Source organism: Sander lucioperca, chromosome 10 (genome assembly GCF_008315115.2).
Source record: "Sander lucioperca isolate FBNREF2018 chromosome 10, SLUC_FBN_1.2, whole genome shotgun sequence".
NCBI classification, from domain to species: Eukaryota; Metazoa; Chordata; class Actinopteri; order Perciformes; family Percidae; genus Sander; species Sander lucioperca.
In genome coordinates, this window is record NC_050182.1 from 6,744,632 (window position 1) to 6,767,297 (window position 22,666).

A 22,666-nucleotide genomic window follows, 5' to 3' on the forward strand; every position below is an offset into this window, starting at 1 on the left:
TTAGTAAAATCCTTGAAAGATTTGGAAAAGTCATGACATTTTGTTAAGTTTTGATAAAATGAATTGTTACAGTAATCTTCCGTGTAAAGATTTAACATAAATTTTCTGTAGCTGTTGACGTAACGTAGCGCTAATACATACATACAGTAGATTAAAATTGTTAGCACATCGGACGAGGTTATGTTTCGGGATCATGGAACAACTACTGGCCTAGTTTTCTTTAAAACTTGGTGGAAGGGTGTAGCATAAACTTTAACATTTATTTTCCTGTAGCTGTTGACGTAACGTAGATGCTAATTGTCAGTGTGTGACATTTTGTTTCCCATCACCTATGTTTATTCATTTTCTCCTGGCGTTCCGTCTCTTCCTTCATGTATAACAGCTTAGCTGAAATATTGTTTGAATAGAATTTGAATCTTATATGTTTGAACGACTTTGGGCAAGTGTATGTTTAATATTTATATAAGTACACAACTAAATATAGAACATGGATCTAGTCATTTTTAGACATTTCAATGCAGGAATATTACATATTATACCTTCAAGTACAAGATCTGAATACTTCTTCCACCCCTGAAACATTGACAGGTGCAACAGACATTAATACTTCCAGTAAACTGAGCTCAGCATGAGAAATTATTATAAAAGCAAAGAAGAGGGTCATCTGCATAAAGTCAAATTCTAAAACCTGTATTTTTTCGTTCTGTTGCAGATAGTTTTGGTGTACAACAGTTCAGAGGAGCAGCTGACTGCCATCCCTGGAACAACACTGCAGTGGCTGGGTGGAGTTCGTCCTCGCGATGTTCCCGTCTGCGGCTTCAAAAACGACAACCCTGCCTGCCTCACAAGTCAGTGGACAAAACTAGAACCAGTTTACTTCAGTTGAACGTTGTTGTTTAATTTTGTACCTTTTTAGTTCAGTTGTTTTCTGTGAACTCTGACCTTTCCTATGCCTTTAAAGTTGTAGTGCGTAGCTTCTGTCTCCCCCATGAGGAAAAATAATGACAACAACACTTTCGGTGCATCCACGTGAAGCAAGCCTTTAGTGATCACGCACTACCCCCACCCCTCCTCCATTCATTTGCTAGTAGCGTTTATCTCGTCAAATCAAGGAGGATGGGGGAGCCCTCATGCACAGTAATGGGATAGACGTGTTTTCTGAGCGATCCATGTCATCTTTATCTGCTGGGTTGCCATTTAAACTGTGTTGTAATCTCTCGAAAGTGGTTCTGTATCACAATGCCTAGGAAGGACAAGAGTCAGAAGGATACATCCAAGTTGGCTGCTAGCAACAAAAGCTATATTAGCCGCTATTTCTAACCACGGAGTTGAGCTTGCTAACTTAAAGAAATCCTTGGAGGGCCGCCTCGACTCTGTCGGAGCCTGTATTTCCTTGCCTCAGAAGAAACACCATGAAACTGAGTGTCGCATTGATGACTTCGACGAGGTCCTATCAGCTACTGATAGACTCATCACAGCACTGGAAGCTACATGCATCTCGCTACAGGTGGCTAATGGTCTCGTCCGAGCTAAAGTGAGGGACCTCGAAGGCCGCTCCCACAGACTCAATGTCAGAATTGTGGGCTCTAAAGAAGGGGAAGGAGGACACAGAGGATTAAAAAAAAAGGGGGGGGGTGTAACTTTTATGCAACAGAGATACGGTCGGTCCTTTGGTCACTTTCTTTTTTGGATTTTAGTCCTTCTGCTGAACGTGTAGGTCTTTTCTTAGCAGTACAATCACTGACTGAAACTTTTCTTGGGCGCTTTTTGGGGTTCTCAGCCATGCCTTCACTTGTTGAAGCTGTCCTCTTAGTCTCCAAAGCTGAACGCTGCTGTTGCCATTCTCAGCGGTGACGTAAAACGCATCACTCGAGCTGCTGCACGGACCACAGCATTTTGTAAACATAGTCACACTGAGAAATACTGAGATAGTTTTGTGGAGCCGAAAGGCTTAATTAGCGTTCTATCATTCTATCAACTCACTTGGCAATGGCTTGAATGTAACCAACATTCATTTAGATAAAATAGTCTACAGCACTACAGCTTTAATAATTCAATATTCATTCATGGTTTGTAACATTTATGTTGTATCATCAGTGTATTAAATTCAGTTGTTTCTCTGAAAAGAATGTGGTTGCAGAGGTTATTAAATAGTTTCTCTCTTTCTCTTTGACAGAGACGGTGACCATCCATCAGATGGTTTCCATCGTTATCTTCTTCATCTTCATGATGACTCTCACCATCACCATCTTCATCTACAGGTGAGAGCTGCTGCTGTCTGTTCCCATTAAACTATATCAGCAGTGTTTGTAGGTCTAGACCACATTCAATAATTTACAAAGACCCAACAATTCCCCCCCAAGAGCAAGCATTTGGTGCGACAGCAGCGAGGAAAAACTTCCTTCAAACATGCAGAAACCTCGGAGAGACCCTGACTCTTGGTGGGCGGCCATCTGCCGCTGCCGTTTGGGACACAGAGACACAGATTTAGAGAAATATAACTTAAATTTGGTCATTCATATTCAGAGTTGCTCTCTCTCTCTCTCTCTCTCTCTCTCTCTCTCTCTGCAGGAAGATGAAGTTGGAGAAGGAGCTGGTGGCTCAGCTCTGGAGGATTTCCTGGTGCGACATCCAGATGAGCAACGTGGACAAGGTGCTGCGCAGCGGCAGCAGGATCACTCTGTCACTGGTCAGCACACACACACACACACACACACACACACACACACACACACACACACACACACACACACACACACACAGACCCAAACAGAATCTGTGGATTGCTTTACAGTTTTCAGTGTAGAAAATCTGCGGAATTTAATGGACATTTTGTTCTGCCTGGGGTGCAGAAGTGTAAACATTCTGAGTTTTTCGTTTTGTTTTATTTAAATGCTGCTGAAAATCTGGGCAAAATTCTGCGGAATTCTGCGTCCGCAGAGTCCTAACTTGTTTTATTCTTGTGTCTTTTGTTCTTTGTAATATGAAGCAGTCGTGTGTGTTCAAAGCACTCTTGACCACACACACACACTCACACACACTCTGACCCTGTGTCTGTCTTCAGAGAGGCTCGAACTACGGCTCCCTGATGACTGGAGATGGAAACATGCAGGTTTTTGCAAAGACTGGATACTACAAGGTACGTTTGTTGCGTTTCTGTTTTCCGCTGATAGTAATTCCTGAGAGAGTCTAACTACAGACTGTCTCTTCTCTCCGCTCTGTCTGACTACATGCAGCTTTCATCAGTTGTTCAAAACACAACGTCTAAACGCTCCTGTGACAAAGGAAGTGATGCACTTTACATCTCAGGGGGCTGGATGCACAAAAGCTCATTTGTTTATCCACCTAAAATTTCACTGAAACATGTATTTACCCAGATGTGTTGAAGTGTGTTTGTATGAGCTACTTCTCCATAGTGTGTTAGCTACAGTAGATGGCGGTCGGCGCTAAACCAGGTTTGGATTACAGTTAAAGGTTTTAAATGTAGTGTTTTGCAGCCCAGTGATTTCTCCCTCTCTTTCTCTCTCTCTCTCTCGCTCTCTCTCTCACTGTCTCTCTCTCTCTCTGTCTCGCTCTCTTTCTCTCTCTCTCTCTCTCTCTCTCTCTCTCTCTCTCTTTCTCTCTTTCTCCCTGTCTCTCTCTCGCTCTTTCTCTCTGTGTCTCTGTCTCTCTCTCTCTCTCTCTCGCTCTTTCTCTCTTTCTCTCTTTCTCCCTGTCTCTCTCTCTCTCTCTCTCTCTCTCTCTCTGTCTCTCTCTCTGTCTCTCTCTCTCTCTCTCTCTCGCTCTCGCTCTCTCTCTATGTCTCTGTGTGTTCTTCCAGGGAAACATTGCCGCCATCAAATACACCAACAGGAAACGCATCGAGCTGAACAGGAAGGTCCTGTTTGAACTCAAACATGTGAGTGTCTCACGGTTCTCTGATTCAGAACAGAGAGAATGATTCAATTATTCAGCGAAAAAAGTAAAGTGAGTGTAGATCTTCTGCAGCAAAAAGGAAGATATATCTATGTATATTGATATAGTTTGTATACTTTGTGTAGATGCGAGACGTTCAGAACGAACATCTGACCAGGTTCATTGGAGCGTGCATCGACCCTCCCAACACCTGCATCATCACAGAGTACTGTCCCAGAGGAAGTCTGCAGGTACACCTGTCTGTCTGTCTGTCTGTCTGTCTGTCTGTCTGTCTGTCTGTCCGCCCGTCCGTCTGTCTGCTGTCCGTCTATTTGTCTGTCTGTCTGCCTGCCTGCCTGTCTGTCTGTCTGTCTGTCTGTCCGTCTGTCCGTCTTTCTGCTGTCTGTCTGTCTGCCTGTCTGTCTGTCTGTCTGTCTGTCTGTCTGCCTGTCTGCCTGTCTGCCTGTCTGTCTGTCTGTCTGTCCGTCCGTCTTTCTGCTGTCCGTCTGTCTGTCTGCCTGCCTGTCTGTCTGTCCGTCCGTCCGTCCGTCTGTCTGCTGTCCATCTATTTGTCTGTCTGTCTGTCTGTCTGCCTGCCTGTCTGTCTGTCTGTCTGTCCGTCCGTCTTTCTGCTGTCCGTCTGTCTGTCTGCCTGCCTGCCTGCCTGCCTGTCTGTCTGCCTGTCTGTCTTTCTCTCTGTCTAACAGTCTGTATTTTGTGACTTCAGGACATCTTGGAGAACGACAGCATCACTCTGGACTGGATGTTCAAATATTCTCTCATCAATGACATCGTCAAGGTACATTTCTTTATTCGTGTTTTATCTTCCAAACCTGTTCTCACACTCTTCTCCTCTGTTAACATTTATAATATCTCTGAATAATATTGTATGTATCTGATAATATGTGTATATACAGTTCTCTCCTTCTCTCTCTCTCTCTCACTGCAGGGCATGGTGTTCCTCCACAACAGCGTCATCGTGTCTCACGGTAAACTCAAGTCGTCCAACTGTGTCGTGGACAACCGCTTTGTCCTGAAGATCACAGACTACGGTTTGTCCAGCTTCCGATCTTTGAGCAACTCGGGAAAAGATGCGTATGCCTACTACGCCCGTGAGTCGTCGTTTCAGCCGTTTATCCATACCACTTCTACTCTTTGTGTGATTTATACATCCAGACACTGTTCTAAACACACTCTAAACATTTGTGCTCCAGTAGCTTGTTACAGGAAGTTATCTACACATTCTCACACATAATCAAGTGATTTTTTTTTATTTTATTTTAGAAGTTATTAAATGTTAAATGTTGAACATAAGCAGCTTAACAAGAGCTTTGCTTGATAAAATGCAGTGTCTAAAGTTCATATCAGGAACTATCTGATTAAAGAAGAGAAGTAAAGAATATTATCAATATGACCAAACATTCAATTACCAAAAATACTTTGTCCAATCAACATCCAACTCTGATTAAAAGAAACGTAGATACTGCATAACCATATACACCCCGAAGCTGTAAAATAAACAAAATATTCCTCAAGTTTAATATCAAATCTATTATCTTTTGGCTGCAGAGAGGTTGTGGATGGCTCCAGAGCTGCTCAGGATGGAGTCTCCTCCTCCTCAGGGAACTCAGAAAGGAGATGTCTACAGCTTCAGCATCATCCTCCAGGAGGTGGCGCTGCGCCGAGGAGCCTTTTACCTGGAGGGGGACCCTCTCAGCCCCAAAGGTAGGACCCGTATATGCAGAGTGCAGTGTGTAGACACTTTGGCTTTTTACTAGGGATGCACCGAGTCCAGAATTTTGGGGTTCGGCCGAATACCGAATCCACTGGTTAAGATTCTGCCGAAACCGAATACTGAATCCTCCTCCATCCTCAGTCCATGAACACAGTAAGCACATTAATGAAGTAAACAGTGACTGTCCTTCCTTTGCCGTACCTGAAGTTGCTGCATTTTGGCTGCTGTCTGTAGATTCCTTCATGCACAACTCGTATTCTTTCGGATGTTTCATACCAGATGTTGTAACAGCGGTGATGTTATGTATAGTTTAGAGTCCTCGCCACCACCAGACTAATCAGCATTGTAAATTGAACATGTAGCTGGACTTGAATGGCCTTCTTTTGACTGAAAGTACTGCCAAACTACACTTTTTCTGCTCACGAGTTCCATTTTCACTTTCTCACAGCCTACTGCATTGAACGCTCCACCTACGTAAACACCTTCCCGTAATCAACGGCGCCGTCATTACGTCGACCACCGTGGTGCGTAGGGGTCGGTTCGGTAGGAAAAAATTCTAAAGTTCAGCAGAAACCGAACCCCGTCAAAAAGCCCAATATTCGGCCAAATCCGAAGCCGACTCTTGTATTCGGTGCATTCCTACTTTTTACATGGTCTAATTACCCTGACCGCCCTAAAGTCCCTCTCCTATCAGGTCTAATTTTTTTCTTTTTTAAGATCATTTTTTGGGGCTTTTATGGCCTTTGTAGTCTACTGGAAATGTCTTTGACCCAGACATGTTGTTTCCTATCAACTTTTAAGATTGACATATCATCTATAGGCCTAGGGGATGAAATTACACTAAACACCACAGGCAAATAATGAAAAAAATAAAGTACTTGATGTAAGTAATCAACTAGTTAAGTTCTAGGTTGATATCTATTAGTTAATTTTTTTGCAGTGTCTAGTGTCTTAATTAGCATATTATGCTAATTATTTTAATTGCCCGAAATGCAACTTTCAACATCCAAGCTTGATTTCCTCCACTAGGCCTATAGATGACATTTAAATCATAAAAGTTCATAGGAGACAACATTTCTAGGTTCCATATGGGCTGTATAGGGGTTTCCAGTGGACTATTATTGACATGACAGCTTAAAGAAAGGAAAGGGGGAGAGACAGGGGGTACGACATGCAGCATAGGGACGCGGGTCGGATTTGAACCTGCGGTCGCTGCCAAGGACTCGGGTTGCAAACACTGTTGGGTGAGCTAGAGGTCACATATGTGACATACGCAGTGTTTCGCACCCATAGACTTATTTGTGGCGGTGCGCCATACAATCAACACCGGCCGTCACATATTGCATTTCGTTATTATTATATATTTTTTTTAACGCTATTTAAAACACACAACGTATTCGTTCAGCTGCATTTCCTTTCCCTGCTCTCCTCCGTCTCTCTGTCGCTCACACGTCTCTCATACATACACACACACACACACACACACACACACACACACACACACACACACACACACACACACACAGCCCCTCCCCCTGATTATGTAATCAGGCTAATTTTTGAATTAACTCAATATTCTCTCTATTTGGGATTAGATAAATATAATGCTTATGTTTTATTTAACTACAATGGTTGGATTTTATTCCAAACATTATTATTTTAAATTTAATTAAATATTTGCCTCAAAATCAAAAACACAATCATATTGAATATATTTTATCTAATACATTAATTCAAATCTACATGACCACAGAATCATTTCTTACAGTGTAGTTGCAAGTTTGCGGTAAAACACGGTTGGGTTGTCGAGGTCAAAACACTATATGTAGCAGCTGTGAATTAAATAAACATATTATAAATAATGTTATGTCATCTTTCTACTCTTACACTGAATGTTTGCTGCTTCAATCCAGATGAGTATTGAAAAGTATTTTCCGCGACTGAAAAAGGCACGTGTTGAGGATGAGACAGATGAGTCTGAAACAGAGCTGAACAGTCCGACCAGTGGAATTAGTTATGTTATTAATTTGTTTACAATATTTTCAGGCTACAACCAGTGCAGCTCAAGCAGAAGGACAGGGTCACTGGGAGAGAGAGAGATAGATTTGTTAGGCATTGAAGAAAGGGTAGGAGAGGAGGACAGCATCCAACAGCGTGTCCTCCTCAGTTTTTGATACTTGATTGTTACGAAAATAAGTATTTCACCCCCCCCACAAATTGCTTTCTAATCTGTGGGAAACACTGCATACATGAATACATTCCCCCCATGTGTGAATGTGTGAATTGGTTAATGGTACCTGTAAAAGCTCTTTAAGGGTCGTTGAGACTAGAAAAGTGCTATTTAAATGCAGTCCATTTACCATTTAACAGCATTAACAGCAGTGTATGCTGTTCATTTTTTTTTCATGGGAACGTTGATGTTTACTGAGGTCAGGACAGAAACCTGCTGAATGCCGTCTTTTCCTGTCTGGGCACACGTTTACCGAGTATTTTCAAAATAAATGTAACATTTGTGTTTGCTGTATCTGCGTTTACTTACCTGCCAAAGTGGAGTAGACTACAGGACAATTTAATTTTAAGTAAGTGTACATGCTCTAATAAGCCTGTTTCATGCTGAGGATAGTTTTTTTTTTTGGAATGAAGTGGGCTGAACACACAGAGCCTAGAAAAACACATTCTTGGGTTTCATGTTAGTACTTTAGTAGCCACATGCTGACAACACATTTGTTGCTCTAAGAAAAACAGTCTCTCCAGGAATAAACTAGAGATTGAAAAATGATATACGAGGCTGAAAGAATTTGTTTGTTTTGTTGGCCAAACCACTTCATCCAGGAAAGTCGAGGTTCCTAATTTTTCTTTTTTGGCTTGTCTCTTTTTTGGGGGAAAAAGGCCTTCAACTGAGGTCTGATCTGAGGTAAAGTCAGAATTAGGCTGATGTGTTTTGGAAAGAAAGTTTGGTTGGCAGATTTGCTATAAATACGGGTGGAAAAGAAACTTATTCAGTAGATCTGCTACAAGTTTCCCCCCTACAACTTTTTTATTTCGACATACTATACTATGATTTTTCAAGACTTAAATGAAAAAATCATAAAAAAGTCATAGTATAGTATGTCGAAAAATAAATCAAAAAATCATAGTATAGTATGTTGAAAAAAGTCATAATGTCAAAAAAGTCATAGTATAGTATGTGGAAAAAAGTCATAGTATATTATTTCGTTAAAAAGTCATAATCTGGAAAAAAAGTCAGGTATAGTATGTCTAAAAAAGTCATGAAGTCATAGTATAGTATGTTTAAAAAAGTTATAGTATATGTGGGAAAAGGCAAAAAAGTTATAGATGTTGAAAAATGTCAAAGTCATAAAAAAGTCATGAAAGTCATAGTATATTATGTCGAAAGCACTGAAAGAAAAGTCAGTATAGTATTTCAAAAAAAGCCATTGAAAAATCATAGTATAGTATGTCAAAACAAGCCTTTAAAAAGTCATAGTATAGTATATCGGAAAAAGTAAAACAAAATTCAGTATACTATGTTGAAAAAGTCACAACAAATCATAGTATAGTATGTTGAAAGAAAGTCACTATGACTTTTTTATAACTTTTTTCGACATACTATACTATGATTTTATTATGACTTTTCCGTCATACTATGCTATGACTTTTTTATAACTTTTTAACTTTTTTCGACATACTGTACTATGACTTTTTTATGTCTTTTCCGACATACTATACTATGACTTTACTATGACTTTTTTATAACTTTTTTCGACATACTATACTATGACTTTTTTATAACTTTTTTCGACATACTATACTATAACTTTACTATGACTATTTTTTGCGACAAAAAAAAGTCATAGAATAGTATGTTGAAAAAGTCGTGAAAGTATATCGTTGGTGTTTGTATTAATTATGACGGCTAATTCTAAGGCGTGATGCTATTCTTTGCCGGTACATGCCAGACAATGACTGATCTGTTGTGCAATGATTCTGTACCGAGTGGAGGCATTATAGATTATAGATTATAGATAGAGCATTAACAGATCCTATGACTTTTTTGCCTTTTTTCAACAAACTATACTATGACTTTTTTGTGACATAATATACTATGACATTTGTATGACTTTTCAACATACTATACCATGAATTTTTTCGACATACTATACTATGACATTTTTCATAACCTTTTTTGACACACTATACTATTACTTTTTTATGACTTTTCGACATACTATACTATGACTTGTTTGACTTTTTTCGACACACTATACTATGACTTTTTTTTATAGATTTTTTCAACATACTATACTATGATTTTTTTCGACATACTATACTGACTTTTTTTACTTTTTTACATAGTATACTATGACTTCTTTGTCTTTTTTCGACATACTATGTTATGACTTTTTTCGACATTTATGCTGTCTTTTTTCGACATTTATTCGACATACTATACTACGACACCATGACTTTTTTTTAAACATTCTATACTATGACTTTTTAATTACTTTATTCGACATACTATATTATTACTTTTTTGGAAATCTGACTGTTTTTGACATACTACACTATGACTTTTTATGACATATACCATCCATCTTTATTTCGAAAGTCTTAGTTTTGTCTATTCAAACTCATTTACGTGCCTACTAGAGAACACATTTTTAAATTCTTTCAACAAAAAAAGGTTGTAATGGTGTTAAGGGGAAGCAGATCAATTAAAAACCAGACCAGGTTTATATCCAAACTACAAATATTTTCCTAAATTCAAAGGAAAAAAATAAATCATAAATCTGTTAAAGTGCCCATATTATGAAAAAATCACTTTTTCTGGGATTTGGGGAGTTATGTTGTGTCTCTGGTGCTTCCACACACATACAAACTTTGAAAAAAGTCCCTCCATGCTGTTTAGAGTGAGATACGGTTTCTGAATGTGTCCTGCCTTCAGTCTCTGGGTGAGCTGGTCAAAATCGGCATGGCTTGTGACGTCACAAGCCGAAATGAGCAGGCTAACCGCAACCATTAGCTCGTAGCGTTAGCATGCTAACGCTAATGCTAACGCTAGCATGCTACTTCGTTTTCAATAGCAAAGCACTGCTACAACACACACAAGTTCACCATAATCTCCAAAAGAACTACTTCCATGTGCGCCCTCATTTAGAAGTCTCCCAGCTAATCCTGCCTTGTAACTGACCGAAGTTGTAGAAACAGCCTTTCTTTTACTGTCTTGGAGCTAGCTAGCTGACATGATCTACATCTGAGCTACTGAGCATGTGCAAGTGAAATCAAAGATAGTACAGAAGAAGAAGAAGAAAAGAGGTCTCACTCTGTAGATAAAAGAGAGACCAGCTGAAAAGAGGATCTGCAGCAGTGAGAGAGAGCGGTGCAGTACAACACAAATATGGTGTTTTTTGAAAATTAAACCATGTAAACCTATTCTGGTACAACCTTAAAATACAATTATGAACCTGAAAATGAGCATAATATGGCTGCTTTAATGAAGACGCGGACAAAAAAAATCAATTAAGTTAAGCAGAAATGAAATAAATAGTCTATTTCCCAAAAAAAACCAAGTCAATGTTTCAATTGAAATCAATTGTGATGTTTCACAATATGGTCAGAATTATAATGCAGTCATAGTGAAGGAAATATTAAGTAAATAACAAAACAATACATGAGAGAATATTTTTTTTTGAATGAAAACATCAAAGAATCAGAACCAAAGTTTCTTAAAATGTAAAAAAATAAAAAATAAAATAATGAAATCCAGACAAGCAGCCATTTATCCTCCATCATTAATTGCAAAGTGACATTTTTCTGTTTCTACCTCTTTAGTGAAATGAATAGATAGATAGATAGATAGATAGATAGATAGATAGATAGATAGATAGATAGATAGATTTTTTTTATTGATCCCAAAAAAAATGGGAAATAAAATTGTTGCAGCAGCAGCAAAATTTCAGACACACAGCACACGTACAGAGTAAACATTAAATAATAGGAAAAAATATACATGAAATAATAATAGAATAACGTTGGATGTGTTAGTGACTTGATTGGAAACTGCTGCTGTGTTAAGTCGTCGATCTGGCAGGCAGGTAGCGGTGAGAGCGAACAAAGCAGATGGACCGATGGATGTGGAGAGATACAGTCTGCGTTGTAACGCCGACTGAATTTCAATCAGGAGAGACTTCGTTGCAGATATGCAAAGTTTTATTGTACATATGCATGACCAGAGGTGGAAGGGGAGGAGGAGGGTTGCACGTTTGCCTGAAAAGACAGCTGACAGCAACAGAGAGAAGACATTTAAAGCAGGATGTCATGCTGTGATCGGATCATGAATTTCTGGTTGGTTTACTGAAAAGTGAACGCCTCTAAACAGCTGATGTTTTAGGAAGAGAGAGCGGTGATTGAAGTTATTAGAAGTCTTCCTGAAAGAATTCACGCTGAGCTTCATTAGAGGAATTAGAGACGTAGCATCACACGACTGAAACCAGCAATTAAACCCTGACAGAGCAGGAAGAAAGACTGGACATTTATGTTTTCTCTTTGTCCGACCTGTTGCCAGCTGGACGACACTTTGATTCCTCAGCAGTTTTTTGTTTTTTTTTCTCTCGCCAGCTTTATTTCCAAAAACACTTTCCAGGACTTAACGTGTTGAACAGTTTACGAACCGTCAGCCTGCAGTCTGCCAAGGCCTCATTTATTTCAAATAGGCTTGTGGTCAATTGTAGCGTGTACAGTTGAAATACCTGAGTAGACTTAAAGTTGACATGGAAAAGTTTCTGTTTCCAAACCACAGAGGACAGAAAGAATGAGAGCAGAGTTACAGATGAAGTGTGTTTCTAGCAAATATGGAAAACAAAACTTTTCACCTAAAACTCAGCAGTAATATCCAGATTGAAAGCTTAATCTTAATCATAGTATAGTATGTCATAACAAGTCATAGTTTAGTTTTTCATAAACATCATAAAAAGTAAGTGTAGTATGTCGTAAAACAATCATAAAAAAGTCATAGTATATAGTAGGTCGAAAAAAAGTCATAAAAAGTCATAGTATAGTATATCGTAAAAAAGTCATAGTATAGTATATCGTAAAAAGTCATAGTACAGTATATCGTAAAAAAGTCATAGTATAGTATATCGTAAAAAAGTCATAGTATAGTATATCGTAAAAAAGTCATAGTATAGTATATCGTAAAAAAGTCATAGTATAGCATGTTGTATAAAAGTCATAGTATAGTATATCGTAAAAAAGTCATAGTACAGTATATCGTAAAAAAGTCATAGTATAGTATATCGTAAAAAAGTCATAGTATAGCATGTTGTATAAAAGTCATAGTATAGTATGTCGTATAAAAGTCATAGATAGATACTTTATTCATCCCGAGGGAAATTTTAGGCATTTAGGCTTTGACAACCATAACACAACAAACACACATAACACATATCTCACATACATAAAAATCACTCACAGAAATGTAAAGAGTTAAAGGTGCTATGATAGACTGTGTGCAATGGTGGTAGTGTAAAAGAGTTAAAGGTGCTATGATAGACTGTGTGCAATGGTGGTAGTGTAAAAGAGCAACCCGTTCTCATTCCGAACTCGTAAAATAAGGACGTTTGGACAGTGGCTGTCAGCGTCTGATGTGACGAAAAAGGCGTCTTTCAGCGTGTTTGTGTAACGCACTGGGGAGAGCAGCAGTTAGATAGGATTTAGCGAGTAGTATGTAAGGGGTGGATGGGTCAAACAAACACAGGACTTTCACCCAGGAGAGCGGGGTTCGCATCCCGCTTGTCACACTTGCTATAGTCGCTTTTTATTTTCCTCCCGCGTGTCACAGAACCGTACGCCCACCCACGACCCTTTCCTAAACCCAACCATCCCGTTCTTCCCGCGTGTCACGGAACCGTAAGCCCACCCACGACCTTTTCCTTAACATAACTGCGTCAAAAGGGACGGCAATAGTCCCGACCAAGCGCGTTTACTTATAACGCTAAAGGAGACTTTTAGCGTCAATAAGAACGACAAAGGCACCTGACCAAGCGTCCGTATGTTACGAGATGAGTGTGAGAACCTGTTGAAAAGAGAGTGCAGGGATTGAACAGTGCAATACCTTATTATTAAATATTAACTATGACTATGAAAAGACAAGAATGTAAACATAATAGAATGATACATACATAATAGTATGTCTTATAAAAGTCAGAGTATAGTATGTCTTATAAAAGTCAGAGTATAGTATGTCTTATAAAAGTCAGAGTATAGTATGTCTTATAAAAGTCAGAGTATAGTATGTCTTATAAAAGTCAGAGTATAGTATGTCTTATAAAAGTCATAGTATACAATGTCATAAAACTCATTGTGCACTAAAAATGCGCATGTCAAAAAAATCATAGTAAAGTTTGTAGTAAAAAAAAAAGTTCATAGTATAGTATATCATAAAAATGTCTTAAAAAGTCACAGTACCTTTACCCGCCTATGGCTGGTATTCTTTAGAAAGCTAAGACAAGATAATGTGTTTCCTTGTGAGGAGCGTTCTCATGTCTCTCCCTCCCTCTGCAGAGATTGTGGACCGGGTGGTTTTGGGCGAGTGGCCCTGCCTCAGACCGACCATCGACCCCCAGGTCCATAGTCCTGAGCTGGGACAGCTGATGCAGCGCTGCTGGGCCGAGGAGCCGACGGAGAGACCAGAGTTCAACCACATCTGGGTGCTGCTGCGCAAACAGAACAAGTGAGTCCTCCAACGATAGTTTCACTCAAAAGAAATTCAAAGAGTTGAGTAGCTTAACATGGAATGTCTCTGAGGTAGAGCCGGGATGTTTGAGTTTGATGTTGCCTAGAACTTCTAAATCTATTAAGTATTTTTCTACACTTTTCAGGCCACAGATTGCACGGCACACTTACATTATATGCGGTAATGAATAAAAGTAAAGAAATATGCTTCATTATGTTCTACAAATATAAAGCTGTGGGTTCCATGAACATGATCAAAATCTACTTTTATTTTTAAATTGTGTTGATGTATTACTTTCACAGTAAATAAACTTCTACCAACCCATGTGTATGTTGTATGATAGTAGCAGTAGAAAGAAGTCATAAACTGGAGACCATAAATGTATTTAAATCCACAATTAACATTATTAACAGGCACTGACTTTACTAACTGTAAATCAAACTGTGAGCAGTGAAGGCGGACATTTTAATAGAAACTGTGCTGTCATGATGGAGAAGTCATTCTTTAAATCACCGTTCATATTTAAAAGGAAAAAAACCTCATGTTCAGACTCAAACCCAGTGGTTTCTACTCAAGACGTAAATCTTTAAAAACACGAATGCATAGTTTCATTGGTAAGAAAAACAGCTGGTCAGCGTAGATTTCATCAAACAGGAGGGAAATAGTGCATGAAATGAATATTTTATTTTCGTGTCTGGCCGCTGACACGGCCCATCCATCATGGGATTATTCAGACACATTTAAATAAACACGTTCCTAGTGCTGACACAAAACAAAATATCTATCTAATAAAAGGTACAAATATATAAAACTTACAATTCAACAAAAAAAACATCAGTACAGGGTACTAACATGAAGTTAACGTTTTAACACAAAACCCTTTCAGACCAGAATAAATGATGGTACAAGTAGACAATAAACAGATTACGCAGATAATGTAGATATTCCAAATAAGGGTTACACTTTACTTGAAGGTATCTACATAAGAGTGACATGACACTGTCATGAACACAGTCATGACACATGAACCCTAACTCTAACCCTAACCATAACTTGTCATGACAACAACCGATTGACACTTACTAAAAGAAGCGTTACGTCATAAACGTATTTGACTTGTTTATAATGTTCATGACAGTGTCATGTCACTCTTATGTAGATACCTTCAAGTTAAGTGTAACCCAAATAAGTTGTAAGGGAGGACAAACTGGAGAGAGGGGGAGAGAGAGGGAGAGTGCAGTTGTTGGGAACTAGTTTCAGCGGTGGTGTGTGTTAGTAGTAGTAGTAGTAGTAGTAGTAGTATAGTAATAGTAGTAGTAGTATAGTAGTAGTAGTAGTAGTAGTAGTAGTAGTTCATTCAGTCATCATAAAAATAATAATTATATACAGTACATATCACAGTGTAAACTCAAACAGTAAATAGTGACTGAAAGGATTAGGCTGAAGCAGCAAAAGCTTATATATGCCTATCCTATGTTCTTATCGATTAAATCTACCCACCTCAAAGGAAAAGGAAATAACAAAAAACATTTGTTACCCTCAAAAATAGCATTACAAACCATTTTCTTATAAACCAAAAGAGAGCTGCCCATTTTTAAACTTATATTGACATTGTTGCATCATTTTACCCCAACAATAGAAATACATCACCTTTTAATTTCTTTGTTTGCTTTTTGTAAATTAATCTTAAAAAATATCTCTCAAATCATATTTACTTTCATATATTGAAAAAAAAACAACAACCACCTTTGGACACAGTATGGAAGAGGCTTTAAATGAGCCCTGAACATTATCTGGATTATTTTATAATAAAACAAAATCCTTTAATTTCATAACTCTGGAATTCATAAATTCAGGGAGTCGAGGACCAACATCCTGGACAACCTGCTGTCCCGTATGGAGCAGTACGCCAACAACCTGGAGGAGCTGGTGGAGGAGCGAACACAAGCCTATCATGAGGAGAAACGCAAGGCTGAAGCATTGCTGTACCAGATACTACCACAGTGAGTACTACAGTACTGCTGTACCAGAATCTGCCAGATTAGGGGTGTCACGTATCGAAATGAGCTTTCGATTTAGACTATTGAAATCAGAAGCAGGATCAGTGATTCCCCCAGTATTTTTGTCTCCCTCCACCCCGCCTACTTGCATTTGTCCAAGGAAAAAAAAAAAAACAGACACGGCGTAGCTTACCGGAGCATGCAGCTAAAGACACAGGGTAACGTTAGCTTAGCGGAAGCCTGCAGCTGCACTTTTCTAGGCACCATGGATACTGCCGGAGTTGGAGATGACGGAGAAACAGAACTGGAAAATCCTCCTGCTTCCCTGAAGTCACTGTGTGGCAACATTAAGCCTTCCCTGTGAGTGAGTTATGCAAACAAACAACATAGGTAAAGCATCGGGACTTCGACGAGACTCCATGATGCATTCAGGTGCACCTTGTTAAACTAATGGTGCATTCAATTGTGTCTCGTAAACTCTTAGGAAATCAAACTGTTGTTGTAAAGTATCCTTCTGCCATCTAGTGGCTCTTATTGTGTAACTGCCGTCTGCTGAAACGAATCATGACACCCCTAATACAGCGAGTACTACACTCTTCACCTCTGTATCTCTCTCTCCTCAGTTCGGTGGCGGAGCAGTTGAAGCGAGGGGAGACGGTTCAGGCTGAGGCCTTTGACTCTGTCACCATCTACTTCAGCGACATCGTGGGTTTCACTGCCATCTCTGCAGAGAGCACGCCGATGCAGGTGAGCAGAGTCACTACTGTTATAGTCTGGCTCAACTGGTGTACATTGCTGGGATTAAGTCTGACAGGGAGGGACTGAGATAAGAATTAGTGTCAGTTTAACAGTTACAAAAAATAACAAAACAGAAATAAAAAAAGTTGTTAAAGGTACACTGTGTAGTGTTTTAAGTATTTTCTTAGCTAAAATCAATGTCTTCATTCATAAACATGTCCTCATTGGTGTAAAATGACCTCTGCCAATGATCTGACTTATCCTCGTAGGCGGAGAATTTCTTATCTGTATTTACATTGGACGGGCAAGTCTAAGGAGGCTTCCATGTCGTTTCGCCATTTTGAAAAACTATAATCGCTCCTACCTGTCTAGCTAATCCACAACGCGTTTTCGTTCAGAGCCAGCGTCACGTGACTGAAACCAGCTGAAACGGAGAAGGAGATCAGTGAGAGGTGCTTGTCATTGCCCTGGCAAATTTGAAAGCCTGCGCTGCACTTTAGTTCACAATGGAGGATCATACTTATGTCGAGCCACGGGAGAAGGAATCCTCGTCGCCAAAAAAGCGAAAATCGGAAGACATGTTGTCATAGCTTCTTGGTACATAACGGCTACCGCAGTTGCAACGCGCATTTGAAAAAGCGAGGTGCTAGAGAGCACTATTCCTTTGAATGCAAAATACAATTTCACCGCTAGATGGGAGAAATCCCTACACAGTGTACCTTTTAGAAATGGTTGCTCTCTGCTGGACAGCGCTCACAGCAGGGAGCTACGTGACACATTCCACTATATCCCACTATATATTCCACTATATCGATGAGGACTGGCGGGTAAAATCGGCCGTCCTACATACAGAGTACGCCAGGCAGACACACAGCTGACAACCTGACAGGGGGATGTGGTGGATACGGGCTCAGACACACACGCTGCAGAACAATGTGGACTTGTGTCGGTCGCATGGATGTGCAAGCTGTTCCAGCAACAATGCACAGAACATCGGGGCTGTACGACAGACAAAGTCTGCAGCTGTCCGCGGGTGCTGAGCGCAAAAAGTATGTCCGAGCGTCCTGATCGGGTGGACTGGGACTCCCTCGCCTGTTTGTCAGTTATTGGTTAATGACCAGTTAAATGGGCAGTAAGCGATGCTGTGCAAAGATTGATGATGTTTGAACTCAACTGCCAAACAAATACAAGCTGCAGAACAATGTGGACTTGTGTCGGTCGCATGGATGTGCAAGCATTATTTTGTCACTTATTGGGAGCAGTAGGCTAGATGGTGCCAGTTACCTCCAGGATCTGTGCTAAGCTAGGCTAGCGGTGGGTGCGTCAGACAGAGTTACGACACGCACGGAGATGAGAAGGGTATGTATGGACTTATCTAACTCTCTAACTGGGGGTTACGGTGAATAAGACAAAGTCCCAATAAGTCGGCGTGTTCCTTTAAACAGAAAGTCTGTGTGGATAACTGCAGTGATGCTAACAGCTGAATGTTGTGACTCTGCAGGTGGTGACGCTGCTGAATGACCTCTACACCTGTTTCGATGCCATCATCGACAACTTTGATGTTTACAAGGTGACAGAATCAACACTAACTACTTTTACTAAGTTAATGAAAAATGTCAGAATTTCCACTTTAACAGAATAATCCAGCACATTTCCAGTGGAGGTTCTGCACTGGCTTTATGTTTAAAAGAACAAGAATCAGCTCTGTTTGTTCAGCAGACTTCAGACACATTTAGGCTTCAAAGACACAAACATCTTTAACATTAGGAGACTGAATGTTATTGATCCATAGTATCAACATTTTGGCTGCTGTTCAATGCAGATGAAATACTTTTCATCAGGTGTAAATATTCATCTCCAAAATTATCAATAAAAGAAAGCAGCCTCTGGTTAAAAGAGACTAAACAATAATTGGTATTGAAACAGAATTGTGAGCCTGAACGCATCCTATCCTACCCTGGGAAAACCCTGACGAACTTCACGAACCAGGCTAATCCTATCCTCCTCTCCTCCAAAATATAAACTCAAGCTATTGAAATATGTATAACGTGTCAGGCTCTTCCAGCTGCTAAAGGAATTGTGGCTCTCAAGATGCCAATCATTACCAGCTTTTTGGTCCTTCCAAAGGTTCTTACTTTTATGGCGTAATATCCATACAGAGTTAGTGACTACATTTGCTGAGACCGAGACAAGACCAAGACTTTGAGGGGTTGAGACCGAGACAAGAATTAAATGCCAACACCTTTGGGATGGACTGTAAGTTATCTCTCTGCTGTTTATCTTTGTTCATGCTGTCACTCTGTAAAGCTTTGTCCTCTGAACCCAGAAAAGATCCTCTGAACACTCGAATGGAAGTCGTTTATATTTCACTAGACACTCTCTATCGAGGATTCTACCTGTGAATCCACTGACTTAAAAACCTGCATCTGAACTCGACTGCAGAGCGGCGTAATGTGACTCAGCGTCGGAGCCTCGGGAGACGAGTGTCGGACCGAGGTGACTTCCTGACTCAGGGCTACCATGACACAGCAGCTTTTTATTTCATCAGAGACTCCTGAAACCAGGGGCTGCTGTTGCATTTCAAACGAGAAAACAGAGTGGAGAGGACGACAATTAGTTTATTTTTGGGCTTCTGTATTCGGAACAGACAAGTTTAAAATTAAAATACTTTTTTGGAATATTGTGCACAGCAGCAAGAAAAGCAATCACAAAGAAGTGGCTTAAACCTGATCCCCCATCTGTACAGGACTGATATCCTATAGTTCTGTAGTAGTAGTAGACTCTGGGAGAAGTGGACTACATATATTTCCCTGAAATGCCCTTGCTGTGTTTAAATTTGGCTTTTCTCCAACTGAAGAATATATGGAGCGCAAGGGACTTGTCCATCAAAACAGAGATCACGGTCTTCAACACCAATGTAAAGTCAGTCCTTCTCTACGGCGCCGAAACTTAGAGGACCACCGTCACCACCACCAAAAAGATCCAGACATGTATCAACACATGTCTGCGATGCATCCTCCAGATCAGTTGGCCTGATACCATCAGCAACCAGGAACCATGGCAACGCACGAACCAACTGCCAGCAGACGAAGAGATCATCCAACGACGCTGAAGATGAGAGAGAGAGAGAGATAGATAGAGAGAGAGAGAGAGAGAGAGATAGATCGATAGAGAGAGAGATAGAGAGAGAGAGAGAGATAGATAGATAGATAGAGAGAGAGAGAGATAGAGATATAGATAGATCGATAGAGAGAGAGAGAGAGAGAGAGAGAGATAGATAGATAGAGAGAGAGATAGAGATAAATAGAGAGAGAGAGAGATAGATAGATAGAGAGAGATAGAGATAAATAGAGAGAGAGAGATAGAGAGATAGAGAGATAGAGAGAGATAGAGAGAGAGAGAGATAGATAGATAGAGAGAGAGATAGAGATAAATAGAGAGAGAGAGATAGATAGAGAGAGAGAGAGATCGATAGAGATAGAGAGAGAGAGATAGATAGAGATAGAGATAAATAGAGAGAGAGAGAGATAGAGATAGATAGATAGATAGAGATAGATAGATAGATAGAGATAAATAGAGAGAGAGAGAGAGAGATAGATAGATAGAGATAGAGATAGAGAGAGAGATATATATAGATAGATAGAGAGATAGAGAGAGAGAGATAGATAGATAGATAGATAGATAGAGATAGAGATAAATAGAGAGAGAGATATATATAGATAGATAGAGAGATAGAGAGAGAGAGATAGATAGATAGATAGATAGATAGAGATAAATAGAGAGAGAGAGAGAGATAAATAGAGAGAGAGAGATAAATAGAGAGAGAGAGAGATAGATAGAGACAGATAGATAGATAGATAGATAGAGATAGAGATAAATAGAGAGAGAGAGATAAATAGAGAGAGAGAGATAAATAGAGAGAGAGAGAGATAGAGACAGATAGATAGATAGATAGATAGATAGATAGAGATAAATAGAGAGAGAGAGAGATAAATAGAGAGAGAGAGATAAATAGAGAGAGAGATAGATAGAGACAGATAGATAGATAGATAGATAGATAGATAGAGATAGAGATAAATAGAGAGAGAGAGAGATAGAGAGAGAGAGATAGATAGAGACAGATAGATAGATAGATAGATAGATAGAGATAAATAGATAGATAGATAGATAGATAGATAGATAGATAGATAGATAGAGATAAATAGAGAGAGAGAGAGAGAGAGATAGAGAGATAGAGAGATACTTTATTGATTCCCAAGGGGAAATTCAAGGTCCCAGCAGCTTACAGACATCATACACATACATCATAAACAGGATGATAAAATGACAAATCCACATGAATAATATGGACAATAAAAGAAAAGATACTAAATAAAATAATCCACATGAATGTATTAAGGGATGTATAAGCATGAGACGCTTGCAGTGACAGGGCAGGTAAGGTGCTCTATGAGAGGGTGTGTCATGGTGGTATAGTGCAAATAAGTCCAATAGTGCAAGGATAAAGTCTAGAGACTAGCATTAAATATGGAGAATATAAGAGAATAATGTAGACATAGTAATATAAAAACTATAGCAGTGCAAGGATAACGTTTAAAAAAGACAGCATTAAATATGGCCATTATAAGGGAATAGAGGAGACAGTAGGATAGACACACAGATGGTTAGGGCATACCCTCTGCACACCGGCTTCCAACATCACCAGACAGTCCCCTTCATGGAATCCCCAAGGGAAAAGGACGAGAGGTCGACCCAGAAACAGCTGGCGGCGAGACCTGGACCCCGATGTCAAGAGGACAGGCCACACTTGGGGGACAGCTGGAGCTGGAGAGGCTTGTTCAGGACCGAGACGACTGGAGAATCCTTATCGGCGGCCTGTATGCCCCAGAAGGGGAAAATAGGAGGAGGAAGAAGAAGAACATTGTCATTTTCTCTTTATTTATTTAATTTCAATTCTTCATCCAATTTCTTTTTCTATTCATAAACAGTAATTTTATATATACACTTCAAGTGAAGAAACACCCTGTGTTCTGTTTGTGCTCTTCTATTTCACTGTTAAAAATATGGATCACTCTGTAAAGGTCTCAATCCAAAAATGATTGTGAAACTGCTGATATTGTGCAGTTCTCAGTAAAAAAAAAACAAGTATAATCTAAAACATTAACATATCTTTTAAAAGGCATGTGAACTGAGATAGGCAGTGTTCCTCTCAGACACTTACCCTGTTTGTGTGTGTTGCCGTGGCGCCCCCAGGTGGAGACCATCGGCGATGCCTACATGGTGGTGTCGGGGCTGCCGGTGAGGAACGGGAATCTGCACGGCAGAGAGATCGCCCGCATGGCGCTCGCCCTGTTGGACGCCGTCCGAACCTTCAAGATCTGCCACCGCTCAGAACAGCAGCTCAAACTCAGGATAGGAATACACAGCGGTGAGAATATGTACACAGATACTTAGTCTCTACCACTGGTGGAATGTAACTAAGTACATTTACTCAAGTACTGTACTTAAGTACAAATTATTTTTGTTTAGGTACTTTTCTTTTCATGCCACTTTCTCCTTCTACTC

At 39.7% G+C, this 22,666-nt stretch overlaps 1 protein-coding gene across 1 annotated transcript in view; it reads left to right on the top strand.

Moving 5' to 3' along the window:
* LOC116064632 (atrial natriuretic peptide receptor 1-like) overlaps positions 1-22,666 on the top strand; it is a 124,633-nt gene that overhangs the window by 97,120 nt on the left and 4,847 nt on the right. Inside the window, exons 7-20 of the mRNA XM_031319823.2 lie at positions 713-848; positions 2,177-2,261; positions 2,572-2,689; positions 3,065-3,139; positions 3,821-3,898; positions 4,041-4,145; positions 4,622-4,693; positions 4,844-5,006; positions 5,464-5,619; positions 14,192-14,360; positions 16,220-16,366; positions 16,987-17,110; positions 18,603-18,671; positions 22,355-22,529. Of these exons, the coding sequence (XP_031175683.1) occupies positions 713-848; positions 2,177-2,261; positions 2,572-2,689; positions 3,065-3,139; positions 3,821-3,898; positions 4,041-4,145; positions 4,622-4,693; positions 4,844-5,006; positions 5,464-5,619; positions 14,192-14,360; positions 16,220-16,366; positions 16,987-17,110; positions 18,603-18,671; positions 22,355-22,529 (1,672 nt within the window). The remainder of the gene's footprint in view (positions 1-712; positions 849-2,176; positions 2,262-2,571; positions 2,690-3,064; positions 3,140-3,820; positions 3,899-4,040; positions 4,146-4,621; positions 4,694-4,843; positions 5,007-5,463; positions 5,620-14,191; positions 14,361-16,219; positions 16,367-16,986; positions 17,111-18,602; positions 18,672-22,354; positions 22,530-22,666) is intronic.